General features: G+C 42.9%; 1 protein-coding gene across 1 annotated transcript; it reads left to right on the top strand.

The window, feature by feature from the left end:
* Positions 1-11,174: 11,174 nt before the first annotated feature.
* Positions 11,175-13,383, top strand: LOC124143422 (acanthoscurrin-2-like). Its single transcript, XM_046512396.2, has 3 exons — positions 11,175-11,324; positions 12,512-12,902; positions 13,293-13,383. The coding sequence occupies exons 2-3, from the start codon at positions 12,527-12,529 to the stop codon at positions 13,298-13,300; spliced, it is 384 nt and encodes a 127-aa protein (XP_046368352.1). The 5' UTR covers positions 11,175-11,324; positions 12,512-12,526; the 3' UTR covers positions 13,301-13,383.
* Positions 13,384-17,093: the final 3,710 nt, after the last annotated feature.

Raw genomic sequence — 17,093 nt, 5'->3', positions numbered from 1 at the left:
AACAGACGTTTATAAATATTATTATTTGTAATATTTATATTTATAAGGATAGAGAGAGAGCGATAGACCTACGTGGTGTTTAACTGGTGTCTCCATGCAAACGTGATGCCACTCGTGTACACATACGTACATACATACATACATACATACATACATACATACATACATACATACATACATACATACATACATACATACATACATACATACATACATACATACATACATAGAGGCGTGGTGTCACTCGTGTACACATACATACATACATACATACATACATACATACATACATACATACATACATACATACATACATACATACATACATACATACATACATACATACACAAATAAATACATACATACATATATTACATACATACATACATACATACATACATACATACATACATACATACATACATACATACATACAGGCGTGGTGTCACTCGTAGGCGTGTACCTTCAAGAGAACGGGGAGTGTGTGGGTTCTTTTGGATTGTTGTTTGTGTTGGCAAAGCAAAGGATCAAAGCGTTCTTTCGGGGGAGATGGGTGGCCCTCATAAGGGCCGTTGGAAACAAACTGGAAACAAGCTGGACGAGGTTTGTCTCTGTTTTACATTACTTTCCTTGATCTCGATACTAGATAAGAATACGGACCACTCCAACAGTCAGGTACGTCAATTCCGCGTTGAATAGTTCGTTGTAATGCTGCAATAGCCTCTGACGTGTTCTTAAACCAGTGCGGGCTCTGCGATAAGATCGTCTCCGATTCATCAGGTGATAAGCCAGGAATAGACTTTACTCAGTACTACGGGGTTATACACTCAGTCTTACAGGGTTGTAAGTCAGTTGTACAGGGGTGTACACTTAGTCTTCAAGGGTTGTACACTCAGTCTTACAGTGGTGTACAGTCAGTCTTACGGAGTTGTACAGTCAGTTTTACGGGGTTGTACAGCCAGTCTTGCGGGGTTGTGGTGGTGTACAATCAGTCTTAAGGACTGTACAGTCAATCTTACAGTGGCGTACACTTAGTCTTACAGGGTTGTACACTCAGTCTTCCAGGGTTGTACACTCAGTCTTACAGTGGTGTACACTTAGTCTTACAGTGGTGTACAGTCACTCTTACAGAGTTGTACAGTCAGTTTTACGGGGTTGTACAGCCAGTCTTGCGGGGTTGTGGTGGTGTACAATCAGTCTTACAGGGGTGTACAGTCAGTCTTACAGGGTTGTACACTTAGTCTTACAGTGGTGTACAGTCATTCTTACAAGGTGTGTATTGTCAGTCTTAAGGGGTGTACAGTCAGCTTTACGGGGTTGTACAGTCAGTCTTACATGGATGTACAGTCAGCCTTATATGGGTGTACAGTTAGTCTTAAGGGATGTAAAGTCAGTCTTACAGATCTGTGCAGTCAGCATTACCTGAGCGTACTGTCAGTCGCACATCAGTGATCAATCAGTTTTATAATTATAGCCGTAACTGGGATGTCCTCATAGCTTGGCCAACCAGTAGCGAATACTAAGATCTGATTGAATGAGATAGGGCACGAGATAATATAACAGTCAGGAAGTACGTAAATTATCATTTAGGAAGTATGTAATATACGTACTTCCTCACCGTTATATTATCAGTAAGGAAGTACTTATGGCAATGTCAAATGAGGGCGCCCCTCTCGATCAGTGATCAATCAGTTTTATAATTATGTTTTAGTCAATATGGACGTACAGTCAGCCTTACATGGGTGTACAGTCAGTCTTACATGTGTGTACAGTCAGTCTTACAGAGTTGTACAGACAGTCTTACATGGGTGTACAGTCAGTCTTACATAGGTGTACAGTCAGTCTCACATGGGTGTACAGTCAGTCTTTCAGGGTTGTACTGTTGTTCTTAAGGGGTGTACACTCAGTCGTACAGGGGGTGTACAGTCAGCCCTACATGGGTGTGCAGTCAGCCTTATATGGGTGTATAGTCAGTCTTACGGGGTATACAGTCAGTCTCAAGGGTTGTACAGTCAGTTGATGTAAGTTAATCCAACCGTAGTAGGTTACCGGCAGCATTACCTGAGCGTACTGTCAGTCGCACATCAGTGATCAATCAGTTTTATAATTATGTTTAAATCACTATGGATGTAGAGTCAGCCTTACAGGGATGTACAGTCAGTCTTAAAACTGAGGCAAAACCGAGGCTCAGACCAGGCGCCGGAACGGACCCATCGGCGTGCTGCGTTTTCGACCAATCAGGAAGCAGGGTTTCAGTGCCTCTCCTATAAAAATAAAAATGAGCGAAGCCACGAACACCGTCACTGTCCGAGCACTGCATGAGAGATCAACCATGTCGTCTCGATGCAGCTGTCTCAGACCAACAGTCAACAATGTCCGTGGATGAGTAAAGTGTATAACTGGACAATAGTGGCCTACTCACATGATGAATCGGAGACGATCTTATCGCAGAGCCCGCACTGGTTTAAGAACACGTCAGAGGCTATTGCAGCATTACAACGAACTATTCAACGCGGAATTGACGTACCCGACTGTTGGAGTGGTCCGTATTCTTATCTAGTATCGAGATCAAGGAAAGTAATGTAAAACAGAGACAAACCTCGTCCAGCTTGTTTCCAGTTTGTTTCCAACGGCCCTATTCAGGGCCACCCATCTCCCCCGAAAGAACGCTTTGATCCTTTGCTTTGCCAACACAAACAACAATCCAAAAGAACCCCCACACTCCCCGTTCTCTTGAAGGTACACGCCTACGAGTGACACCACGCCTCTATGTATGTATGTATGTATGTATGTATGTATGTATGTATGTATGTATGTATGTATGTATGTATGTATGTGTACACGAGTGGCATCACGTTTGCATGGAGACACGAGTAAAACACCACGTATGTCAATCGATCTCTCTCTATCGTTATAAATATAAATAATATTTTATTATAAATAATAATATTTATAAACGTCTGTTTGAAGACACACATGACACCACGTTTGCATGGAGACACGCGTGACACTACGTTTGCATGGAGACACGAAGTACATCACGTTTGCATGGAGACACGAGTGACAGAACGCATGTAGGCATACACGAGTGCCTACTCCTCGGCGTGGATGAACGTGTGACAACGTCACGCATGTTTATCGATCGTCTGTTTGTAGTCACGCGTGGCACCACGTTTTGCAAGGAGACACGAGTGCCAACACCTCGGCATGGATGAGCGAGTGACAACGTCACGCATGTCTGTGCATGTCGATTCACAATTAGAATTCAGGCGTCCGTTCCACAACATGATCGTAGCGCTAAGGTGATCGCCACTCACATACTTTAACTTAGACGAACGACTGTCATTGCGCTACAATACGATCGCCTTGTGGAACGAGACCTTGCACCTCAAAGTTTACAATCACATCATAATACCCGATGATGTCATTTGTGGAATTTTGTTGCAAGAAAACGAAAAACGGAAGTGCCGCCATCTTGTGTGCGCACGCACAACCAGAACCGGAAGTGCCGCCACCTTGGATGCGCACACGCCCCCTCTTCACCACCCACCCAACCACCCGTCCACCAAACCAAAAAACCCTCCGCCCTACCGCCTTCCCGCCATCTTGGAGGGACCGTGCCGCCATCTTGGATGGGAGATGGCCCCTCGGAACCGGACGTGCCGCCATCTTTGAGGCGCAAGCCTCCCAGAAAATGGAAGTGCCGCCATCTTGGATGCGCACGCATTACCCACAATGCCCTCTTCGCGCATGCGCAGAACCACAGAACGCAGAACTACTCGCATCGTGTAAACGAAATTACACATCTAGTTAACTTCATTCCAAATACATCAAATGGTCGCGCAACATCTTTGTCAATTAAACTGGGCATTACGTCAGTCACGAGGATTGTATTTTAATATTATCAATAGAAAATGAAAAATAATGAATAATAATAGATATTTCAGACTTGATATCGGATTTTTGTAAACAAATCATTTTATCCTTAAAAAATGCGTATTCGTGTTTGGTGGTATTTCCAAGTAAATAGCATGACACCGGCACATAAAATCCTTCAACTCTAAAGCTAGTGCTTTCAGGGGATATTGGAAAGTCACTTTAAGTCATATCACTTTTAGACAACTCAGTGGAGTGGACATTCTGATCGCAGGTCAAATAACGCAAAGAACTAGGTGTTCATTAAGTGTTTAATTTAATACATTAATCGTTAACAATTGTGTAATGTAAAGAAGCAGAAATGTGTTAAACGAATGAATGTGATCAATGAATGTTGATAGGGCGTAAATGAAATCCGCCACAGCTTAAGAAAATACAAGACATCGTGGACCAGCACAAACAGAACACGAACCTGCACCAACAGACCACGAACCTGCACCGACAGGTCGTGAACCAGCACCAACAGACCACGAACCTGCACCGACAGGTCGTGAACCAGCACCAACAGACCATGTACAAGCGCCAACAGACTACGAACATGCACCAACAGGTCGTGAACCAGCACCAACAGACAACGAACCTGCGCCAACAGGTCGTGAACCAGCACCAACAGACAACGAACCTGCACCGACAAATCGTGCACCAGCACCAACAGTCCACGAACCTGCACCGACAGGTCGTGCACCAACAGACCACGAAAACCTGCACCGACAAATCGTGCACCAGCACCAACAGACCACGAACCTGCACAAACAGGTCGTGAACCAGCACCAACAGAGCAGTGACCAGTACCCACAGATCACTGACCAGCACCAACAAATCACGATCCAGTACTCACAGACGATGAACATGTATTTACAGAGGGCTGAAAACACAAGTGATTGATTGGAATGCAATGCAGTGATAGTTTAATGCGGTGTTGTTCGAGGGAAGGTTCATCAGCTTCCACATGCAAACTATCCACAGGAGAGGTCCTCAAAGCTGCAAGACAGAGCCTTAGACGTTACACACCATAAAGGCCTATTTTTAAATAAATTGCGTTTGCAGGCTCCGCCATAGACAAAGGAAGCATAATCTAACTTAGTGTGTATTAATGACCTGTACAAGTGGAGGAGGGCTGTCTGATCGCCTCCACATTCGGAGTTTGAAACGACTTTTAACAAGTCGAGAGCCTTCAGGCAGTTTGCCTTAAGATATTTGATGTGTGGTAAGAATGTCAAATATGAGACCAAGTAATTTGTCCTCTTCTTCTGCCTTGATGGGAGTACGATCTAAAAATAAATCTTGTAGTGTCAGTATCTATGAGTCTTCGGTTTTGACCCAGGGTGTTAGGAAACCATGTCGAAAGGAAAATGATTCAGCACCCCTCTTCTCCACCATCATGGAGTGTCAATAAGGACAGTCTTCTGCTGCAGAGCTGTTTCTTGTTTAACGCCGCACGCTGGAGAGAAGGTATAACTTGCATAATTACACGGTTGTGTTTGTTTGTTTGTTTGTTTGTTTGTTGATCAACGCCGCACTCAGCAATATTCCAGCTACATGACGGCGTTCTGTAAATAATCGAGTCTGGACCAGATAATCCAGTGATTGATATCATGTGCATCGATCCACGCAATTTACATACGATGACATGCATCAACCAAGTCAGCAGCCCTGATCACCCGATCCCACTAGTCGCCTCTGACGACAAGCATAGTCGGCAAGTAAATAACCACGTATATAACAAACGGTTTTACCAGACGCATCTGAAGGCACCACGACATCAATCTAAATGTACAAACGCCACCACTAGAGCCAAATAAGAATATCCTTAAAAAACCCTCAATGGTTAGATGAAACTATGATGCACTTCGGTAGTTAAATAACGGTTAAATTACATGTACTCTGGTTGGTCGATTAGAAATATGAGAGTACAATCTTACCACAATCAGAACCTACGACTGAACCCTTGTAACAGTAAAATGAAGGATTTCTCAAAAAGTAAATGCAAAAGCCACATAAACATAATCATCCTTTCACGTTTTGAAAATGTACGGATATTTAAATTAAATGTCATCACAAAATATGGACCTGTATGTCGTGCTGTGATGCTGTGCCGTGCATCATTAAAGAGTATCTATCAGGTCATGCACAACGTCATCTTACCTACCGGTACAATTGTGACCTCACTGGAAGAAGTTAATTTGCATAAATGTCTCAGGCCCATATACATGTACAGCACATTACACGAGTACTGCTTGTGCAAGAAGACATTCTGCCATTGTCGCGGCAAGAATTATATTGATGGGGAGTTTTGGCTATAACGCCATCGTAAGCAAATTGTTTCGCTGTGACAAGTCAGCCTTTTGAATAATGGACAAGCGTGAGGATATATTTATCACATTTGGATCTCATCAAACAGTAATATAATAAAAGGGCCTTCCCATTAAAAACTCTTAAGTGCTACATTGAATCGAAAAGAAATCCATTATATTTGATGTTGATGCGAAAAAGTGTTCATTATCAGTTTTAATCATTCTGAAATTACACTATTAGCTTTGCAAATGGAACAAATTAGAACGTATTGATTTTATACCGAAGATAACGTAAGTAAGTTCATTTTTCAGATTGATCCATATGTAGATACTAAACTTCAATATCGCAGATATATACATGAAAACCTTTTAAGAGAATATCGTTTCCTTGAACTTTGACCTGAATAGTGTAGGGGTAAACGTAATCTTCAGCCATTCACGAGGCGTTCTGACCCATCTTTCTCTCTCTCTCTCTCTTGCCATTCCCAGAAAAAACATGTGGCACTAAGGCGACCCTTGTGTTTTGGGTCTGTGGGGCTCTTGCTACTATCACATACCAATCTACCAACAGGCTAGGACTTTGATCTGGACGTTGTTCCTAAATTCCACACCTTACAGAGGTACTGGAAGCAAAATGGTATTTCATCGTTGCATTTCAGTCTTTGTGTTCGGTTATATTTCAATCCAGTTATCTTCAAAGACTTTGCCAATGACAGGTCGTGGCGTACGTTTCTTCACACGCCCTCGCCGGAGAGCGTTTGCCGAGATGGTCAGACCACAACAATATGTGATTCAGGAGAAGATTACAAGAAGCAACATCCATTGCCTGACTGAATGTAGTCTTGTACAGAGGTGCTTGGCAGTCCACATTGTGAATGGGAATGGTTCCTGCCGCTGTATACTACTCGCACGGGCATCCTATGATATCTATGGGAGAAGAGGACGGGTGGATTACATATATCATAAACTAGGGATGACTGCGAAACAACAAATAGACAGGGTATAAGGGTTAATAGTTCAGACTCAGTGGTTGATATCGAATATCCTTGATCAAAACCTGTTGAAAAAAACAACCAAAACGGTTGTTTATTTTTAAAATCCAGTTCTGGAATACTGTTGTTTGTTCTCATACCACAGTGGACTTCGCTTACACGTCTTCATGCGTTACAACGACAGGTGTGGACGTCTAATGTCCCACCTCCCCAAAATCGGCATTTTTTCGTCTAAAGAAAGACTGCGTGGTTCACAACAGCGGATGTCCCACCAAAGACCAGGCGGTTTAGTCAGTATGCCTTAATGGAACTAAAAAAGTAATTTCTAATTGGCCAACTGCTGCAGTTGCCTTTGACAGTTGGAGACGAATTGTGGTGTATTCAACAAGTGCCCAAAGGTAGAGTAGATCTGTGCAAATCAGACAGTGTTATTCTGGCTGGATCTGTTGAAAGGAGGTTACAATCTTTAACCAGTCAACGTAACGCAATGACTGCTGATCATAACTAAAAGCTTGTCTTTTATCTCATTGCTTTATATAATGCATTCCATAAATTATAATGATCCAAATTCACCACAACGTGCAGCCAATTGATGCAAACATGCCTTCCTATAGTTAGTTATACAGTTTGAAAGACTATTATGGGATCGATGTGGTGTTAGGTAAATATTATTACCTATTCTTCACTCCAGTTCAAGTGGGGCGATGGGTAACCAAATTGTTAAGCGTTCGCTCTTTATCCCGAAGACCCGGGTTCGATTCCCCACATTGGTGCAATGTGTGAAGCCCATTTCTCTTGTGCCCCGCCTTGATGTTGCTGGAATATTGCACAAAAAGCGGCGTAAAACCATACTCCCTCAGTTATCCAGTCCAAACAAGGCAACACTACCACTGTGCTCGAAGGGAGAACGTTCAAAGACGAGTGAGCCTTTTTTCTCAACATACCATGTGCAAAGCTTGTGTTAAGGTAACATACATGTAGATGTGATTATTCCCAGGCTATTGGTGACTTCAGCGTGCGTGCCCTTGTTGCAAATTTGCGTCTGAGCTTTTATACAATCATATATGTTTCCTTTTTTCGAGAGAGTGAGTGAGTGAGTTTGGTTTTACGCCGCTTTTAGCAATATTCCAGCAATATCACGGCGGGGGACACCAGAAATGGGCTTCACACATTGTACCTATGTCGGGAATCGAACCCGGGTCTTCGGCGTGATGAGCGAACGCTTTAACCACTAGGCTACCCGACCGCCCCTTTTTCGAGAGATAATCAGTCTATGAAAGGTTAGATGACGTCCAGGAAATGGACATAAAGAAAGCGCCATGGAGGCTGTCCCACCGGTTGGTGATGAAGATGTGTCTTTGTTGGTGAAATATAAACATAATATGTTATTTCAACTATCTATTCATTGCTAAAACAAATGTTAGAATATATGAAAGATAAAATGAAAGGCGGCAATCTGAAACTATGTGTCACCACAAAGCAGTGTATTACACAAAAGAATGGATAACATAATTATCAGTAATAAAAGATTACTGCCTCAGTTCACTCGCCTTTAATTCAGGTTTGTTCAATATGACGAGGAAACTAAAATTGTGTCTGTCTGCGATGTCATGGGATATCGAACAAACGAGAATAATAAGTGTTTTTTTGCATGAAATTGCTTGTGTCACGTGTATTGCCTATGCAATGTGTGTTAGCGTTTATTTTACCTTAGGTGAAACTGTGCATGTCAACATCTTTTGTTAGATTCACCTGGATTATTCAACATGGCGATGATGCACCCAAGTACATGTAATATCTCCTTGAGGGCATATCGAGTTGCATGCGTTGGCAGTTTATACGCGATATAACTTAGTGTTCGGAGGAATTGCCTTGAGCTGCACTCTGTTTCTATTGCTAATTTCTCGATCATGTCAGGTAATCTGTTTACGACTCGGGTCAATTCATGTTCAAGTTCGGCAACATACATATTTGTATTAAGCATCGCTCCTTGAAAGACATGAAGTGATAAAAATGAAAGGACTGACTGAGTGGTGTGATCAGTACCCTTAGGGTCGTAGACGTAACACTTAACAGTGAAACCCCCGGGCAGTTGTAGGGTCAAGAATCATCATCGGGTAATTCGGGATTCGAACCCCCGAACCTCATCACCTGATCCCTTTAGTCGCCTCTTACAACAAACATAGGGTGCTGAAGATCAATTAAAACCCGGATCTTCACGGGACACATGCATAATTGAATAAGTGCGACTCGAAGATAACAACAGATTATTTCGGGATTCGAACCCCCTAACCTCACCGTTTGATCCCTTTAGTCGCCTACAACAAACATAGCGTGCTGAAGATAGATCAATTCTAACCCGGATCTTCACGGGACACATGCATAATTGAAGAAGTGCGACTCTTTAAGATAACATCAGATGATTTCGGGATTCGAACCCCCGACAAGTCCGACAAGTCCTGGGGCGACAAAGAGACGCACCCGACACATCCTGAATATTTATCTGTTTAATAGTTGTGGTTTGTTGTGCATCGAGAAAACTGTACTCAGAAAGCTCTGGAGAATACTCTGAATAAATAACCTCAGGTGCATTCACAGTAATGCCATTATTTCAATAAATATATGATGATAAAGGGTGTTTAAGTTATAAGTAGTGAAGTAAACAAGTGAACGCTCAAGTTTCTTTCGTTAGTTCATGATTCACATGCACAATTGTTTTGTTTGTTTGTTTTGAGACGCCACACACAATATTCGAGACAATCCAGTGATTGACATCATGAGCTTCGATGAGGATACGATGACACGTATCGACCAAGTCGTATCTCACAACCTGATCTCTTTAGTCGCCTCTTACAAGCATGGAGTGCTGACGATAAGATAACAATAAACATCACCAGACTCTTTAAGTTAAAAGGTTTCCATAAATGCTTTAGAATATATATTTAGTTCTGCTCCGGAAACGTCCGGAAAATGCTGAATTCAGACACGGACAACAAAGCCACTTCGCATGGTTTGGTTTGTTTGTTGTTTAACGCCGCACTCAGCAATATTGCTATACCCAGCTATATGACGGCGGTCTGAAAATAATCGAGTCTGGACCAGACAATCCAGTGATTGATATCATAAGCATCGGTCCACGCAATTGGGATACGATAATATGCATCAACCAAGTCAGCGAGCCTGACTACCTGATCCCGTTAGTCACCTCTTACGACAAGCACAGTCGCCATTTACGGCAAGCTTGGGTTGTTGAAGACCTATTCTACCCCGGATCTTCATGGGTCACTTTGCATGGTAGCATGGAGTGAAGTTTGTGAGTTTTACTTCAAGGATTGCAATCTGCCATCATATTTCAATCATTTAAAGTGGTACCAAAAGGCAACAGTAGACGAATCTTATTTACACAACGAAAATGTCAAACCCACCACCAGAACAAAAATGACATCATAACAAAAATTCCTCAATGGTTAGATTTAACTCAAGTCGATGTCCTTCGTTAGTTTGGTAAAATGCTTCTGCATTTACTATTGTTGATTACAAACATGAGTGAGTGAGTGAGTGAGTATGGTTTTACGCCGTTCCTAGCAATATTCCAGGAATATGACGGCGGGGGACACCAGCAGTGGGCTTCACACATTGTACCCATGTTGGGAATCGTACCCGGACCTTCGGCGTGACGAGCGAATGCTTTAACCACTAGGCTACCCAACCGCCCCTCGATTAGACGTACGAGAGCTCGTACCTTGTACGAACAGTAAAAAGACACATTTCGCCAAAGGATAAATTTAACAGCTACATAAACATACTCATCTTTCAAGTTTTATTTAAAAATGTATGAATTACTTAAATGTCATCACAAAATATGTAACTGCATATCGTGAGAGCACATTTACCTAGCACGATTATTTTTAAACGATGGCCAAGGAAGCGAGGCATAATGAACTGTATCCAGGAGGCACTCGTAAATAAGCGATTGATCAATTCATTTAGTGCGCCATAAAATAATAAAGGAAGCTGTGATCAATCACCAGATTTCCTCCATGTATATAAATTTTGAAAATTTGTTCATCGCTACACTCGTATCTTACTGCGACCTCCAAGTGTAAGTATAATTTTTCGTGTCCATAGCTTTGTGGTTTCACCTTTGATCCGTCTCGCAATAGCCCTTGACAGTGTCCCCACATTGGAAACGTGGCGGAATATATAGTTTTACTTATTCACTCATTAACGTACAAAAGACACACAGCCCGGTTGAACAGTATTTCATTTATGTCACGACGTGTCACCTTGACCTGAGAGTCGTGTACCACTGTGGTGAAGCCACAAGCACGGGTCTGATGCTGACAGTCTTAGACGGTGAGGTGAGGTGAGGTGAAATTGGGTTTAACGTCGCGTCCAAGATTATTGCACTTATATAGCGACGTGCATGCACGTGTGTGTGTGTGTGTGGCTGCTTGTACATGTACTAGTCCGGACTGATGCCGATTTATAGTGCTAGCTCACTGAGATACCATGCCGCAGTTTAACATGAATACCCCACTCAGACACAGTATACTGACTCCGAGCCGACCAGTCCTTGTTTTAGCCTCTTAATGTCGAGCGCCAGACAGGGTAACAACAAGTACCATCTTTTGGTATGACGCGCCCGGGGAGAGTCTTAGAAACATTATGAAGGCAATGATCCGGACCCACGATCATTGTTTTTTACAGGCCCCCGGGACGCAACTCTGCACAGTGAAGTGCAGAGTCCAGCACGACTTGGACATCAGACAACAAGAGTGATTCGCTGTGCAGAGTTGCGTCCCTTGGGCACGTCAGAAACCTATGAGTGTGGGTTCGATTCCCGGTTCGCCCCGAGTATGTTTCTAGGTTTGTCAGCACCATACCCGTGCTCGTGGGTTTCACCGAAGTGGTAAACGTCTGAGACCTGCATCACATCGGGCTTTCCTCCCACATTAAGCTGACACGCCGTGACAAACTTGAATAATGTTAAAAGCGGCGTTAAACCCAACTCACTCACTCACCTCAGCGAGGTACATGGAGGTAAAGTGCCCATTGATTAACCAATCAGACACGACCTCGAGTATCTTTATGCAAAGCAGTCAAAAGCACCGCGATACACACTACAGCTGCGCCAGATACTACAGCTGTTGGATTCGAGTAAGATAAAAAAATCATATACTACCTGGTATATGTGAATATAATGAGCATCATTAACATGCACGCATAGACGTGATTATGTAACATGATGTACGTATAAACATTAGTTTGAGTTTGTCTTTTTATCAGATTCCCATCATCATCATGATGAACCAAATTACCCTCCTCGTTTTCGCCACCCTCATGGTAGCAACTTTGGCCAAGCCCATATATGGCGGATACGGACATGGATTTGGAGGCATCGGGCATGGACTTGGTCTCGGGCATGGACTCGGATTTGGCATAGGTGGATACGGAGGTCTAGGAGGATTAGGAGGACTCGGAGGTCTCGGAGGATACGGAGGTCTCGGAGGTCTCGGAGGTCTCGGGGGATACGGTCTCGGGGGATACGGTCTCGGAGGTCTTGGAGGACTCGGAGGTGGTTTAGGGGGATACGGTCTCGGTATCGGTGGATACGGAGGCTATGGAGGATACGGTCACGGTGGACTCGGGGGCATCGGAGGATATGGAGGCTACGGCAGTGAGAAACCTTATTGTTTTAATACTAAAAATCATTATCATCTGTCTGTGATAGAAGTTATAAGTAGTTTCGATTTCGGAAAAGATTGTTTGGGTGTAATAAGGCAGATGGGAGGGAGCATGGGTAATCTAGTCGTTTAAGGCGCCATGACGCCTTCATTTTTATTTTTTGAAGGTGTTATTTTACAACAGCGTATTGTTATGAATGGTCTCAAGGATGTAAGTGTTGTGTAAAAATATTCTAATGAGTAGTCTGTGTTTTCTTTTACAGTATCATGTAAAACAGATTGCCTGCTCAATGTTAATGTATAACTGTCATACTGCTCAAAGCACCCGTCCAAACGTCAATGTTATTTTTTTCATCTAATGTTGCACCCTTGTTTTATTTCAGGGTACTAATCTGGGAGAAAACTAATTTCTTGCAAGTTCCGGCCAACGTTCTGCTGTCGTTGTATTTTACAGAATTAAAATCTGCATAGATATTCTTTACTTTCTGTTGTGAATAAGCATATTGTATACAAAGCACATAAGGAGTGTGGTATAAGGTACGGAGTAAGCTACGAAGTTGAGAAAAACCTCATGCATATAAGCCTAAACAATGTTATAGGAATACATGCTCTCGAAACCTGACCCAACCTCCCAATATAAATGGTGACCGCACAAGAGTGAGTGAGTGAGTATGGTTTTACGCCGCGTTTAGCAATATTCCAGCAATATCACGGCGGGGGACACCAGAAATGGGCTTCACACATTGTACCCATGTCGGGAATCGAACCCGGGTCTTCGGCGTGAAGTGCGAACGCTTTAACCACTAGGCTACCCGACCGCCCGACCGCACAAGAAGAAGAGGACGAAGACGTATTTTTGCATGAAGGTCTCAGGCCCATACAGCTCACAACACAAGCACTGCTTGTACTTTAAAACTTTGTCATTGCCACGCTACGATTTTTGTTAGTTTGTTGTTTAACGCCGCACTCGGCAATATTCCAGCTATATGACGGCGGTCTGTTAATAATCGAGTCTGGACCAGACAATCCAATCATGACATCATGAGCATCGATCCACGCAATTGAGATACGATGACATGCATCAACCAAGTCAGCAAGCCTGACCATCCGATTCCGTTTGGCGTATCTTACGACAAGCATAGTCACCACTTACGGCCAGCATGGGCTGCTGAAGACCTATTCTACCCCGGATCTTCACGGGTCCCCAACGGTAAGAATTATATATATGAAGTATTTTGGATATAACACCAATTCAAAAGTGTAGAAAGTTAAATAAAACGACTGTTTTCGTGGTGTAATGCATAGATAGAGCGTCTGCTGAAGGCCGATGGTTTGATACCCTGTCTACGAGTTACTAGTGAGTGAGTGAGTGAGTTATGTTTAACGCCGCTTTTTACAGTATTTCAGTCATATCACGGCGTGTCAGCTTAATGTGGGAGGAAAGCCCGAAGTGATGCAGGTCTTAGACGTTTACCACTTCGGTGAAACCCACGAGCACAGGTATGGTGCTGACAAACCTAGAAACATAATCGGGGCGAACCGGGATTCGAACCCACAATCATAGGTTTCTGGCGTGCCCAAGGAACCAACTCTGCTCAGCGAATTGCGGCGCCTTAGACGACTGGGCTACCCGTGCCCCCCTACGAGTAACTGAAATACCTTCACAGATTATACTTGGAATGACAGGGATAAACTATGCCCAGTCGGGGCGGAGTCAGTATATTGTGTACCCATGGGGTATCCTTGTTAAACTATGACTTGGAATCTCGGGGGCCTAACACTATGTGGCTGTTACATTCTTAAACGCAATGATCTTACCTAAACAGGCCGACGTGCGCAAAAAGTATTACGTAAACCAACTTGAATGTCCTAAGGAACTTTGTGGTGAAATCGACTTAAAAAGTAGTTTTTTATCGTGTTTGGATCCGTTCATGGTGGGTTCAGTGATTGTTTCTTATGATCCTTCAACTGATCAGTGTCAGATTTGTAGGACCTGTGCAGCTTTGAGATTTCCTCTAACAGTAAAGGGCAACTAACGTAACAAAGCAACTTTGTAGAGTTTAATACTTCAGGGCATACCTGATCACAAAATGCTTAACTTAAATCAAATTTGAAAAGGGCCAGTGTAAAACAGAATTCGTTCCCCAAACCAAACATTTTAGTCTGCCTTATGGTTAATCGAAGGTCAACATGTGCAACACCTTTTGTAATAGGTGCAAACTCACTGGAGCGGGTTGATTAGTGAGACAATAGGGGATTAAGGGGGGGCATTTCACATAAATTTGTTGTTTGTTTGTTTGTTGTTTAACGCCGCATTCAGCAATATTCCAGCTGTATGACGGCGGTCTGTAAATATTCGAATAATCGAGTCTGAACCAGACGATCCAGTGATTGACATCATGAGCATCGATCCACGCAATTGGGATGCGATGACATGTATTTACAAAGTCAGCGAGCCTGACCACCCGATCCCGTTAGTCGCCTCTTACGTCAAGCATGGGTTGCTGAAGACCTATTCTACCCCGGATCTTCATGGGTCCATTTCACATAAGACACAACAAATTACCATATTTGTCTATTCTCATAATCACAGTGGCGCATTAATACATAACACAACGGTCCTTTGGGGCGTCATCGGCCTACTGCCTACCACCATACCTTGTGTGACCCTCCACAATAAAGGTTGCCGCCAAATCTGGGCGGATTAATGATAATTCTATTCATTGTAGCTATAAACACAGATAACTGAAGAATGATGCACGTAAAATCATATGACAACTTACTATGAAAATTAAAAGATTAAAAGATAATTTCTCACAAGACCGTAAATAATCATTCGTTCAAAAATGGGAATAATAATATACTATCCACAAGGCTCAACCATAAGAGTGAGAGAGTGAGAATTGTTTTACATTGCATTGGCAATATTGCAGCCATACAGCGATGATATCATAATAAAAAACGTTTTAAATATTGAAAACGTGTCGACAATGCAAAGTAAAACAACTGGAGTATCACATAGGTTTTTTTAAAACACATATGTAACCTTAGAAAATGACTGGTTGCTGGTACATAGTAAGCTAGCATCAAGGTCGGATCCAGCATTTTTAAAAGGGTGGGGTCCAAAATATGAAACTCCTCTCTCAGATAAGTTTACTGTCTACCACATGGTCCCACCCCCTGTGGGTCCGCCTATGACTATAAAAGGGCCCATGGGGACGTACGGTACATCTGCTACATGCTTTTTATCTCAGGAGAACTTACAGCATCTCTCTGGCTCTATGACAAGAGGGGTGACTTCAACTTTTCCTTCATACAGCTCTAGCCTTTGGCGTCTATATTTCACAACTTTTTATGTGTATCGAGTATGATCTTTCTACGAAGATTTCAAAGAGCGTCATACGACGCTTGCCCCAAGATTTGAATAGTATCCTATGTTCTCACGTTATTTTTAAGGTGAACTTGACTTGCCTTACCGTAAGTCTTTGACGTGTGCCACCGGTGGGCCAGGGTATATATGCTCACCTTCGCAAAAACTTGGTACCATCACCAATTAATCGTCATTTTTTTAATTATTTTTATTTTTATGGAAATGGATTTGTCGCGTTCATTGATTATCTTGGTGAAACTCTTGTGATGTCCCTATTCTGTTGGTCTTGACCCTCACAATCAACTGCCCCTTTTCCTTAGGAGGTGTGGTGAGGTGAAAAGGGGTTCAACGTTATTGATTATTGCACCTATATAGCGAGTGCCTCCTGCCCTGAGGGCACGTGTGGCCCAGTCGTCTGAGACCTGGTAATTCGCTGTGCAGAGTTGCGTCCCTTGGCATGCCTTAAACCTGTGATCTAGGATCGAGTCCCAGCACGCCCCGATTAAGTTTCAAGGTATTTCAGCACCTTTGCTAGTGGATTTCATTAAAATGATTAACGTCTAAGGCCTGCACCACTTCGGGTTTTCCTCCAACATCAAGATGGCACGTTGTGACATAACTGTATTACCGTTCAGTGCTAACTGAGGGACACATTTCTGTTCTGTGAAATGGGCTGCCTCAGACCACACGGCCACCAAATTATAATATATACTCTTAAAAAACCGCAATACGGATATTTTGGGGCATAGAAGCAAAATTAGCGGACCAAGAGGTGCAACATGAAGCGGTTTAATGTGTTTTATTGTCAGTGATA

Source organism: Haliotis rufescens, unplaced genomic scaffold (genome assembly GCF_023055435.1).
Source record: "Haliotis rufescens isolate VD_foot unplaced genomic scaffold, xgHalRufe1.0.p SCAF_12, whole genome shotgun sequence".
NCBI classification, from domain to species: Eukaryota; Metazoa; Mollusca; class Gastropoda; order Lepetellida; family Haliotidae; genus Haliotis; species Haliotis rufescens.
The sequence above is the reverse complement of the archived record's forward strand: the minus strand, read 5'-3'. Positions and strand labels throughout refer to the sequence as shown.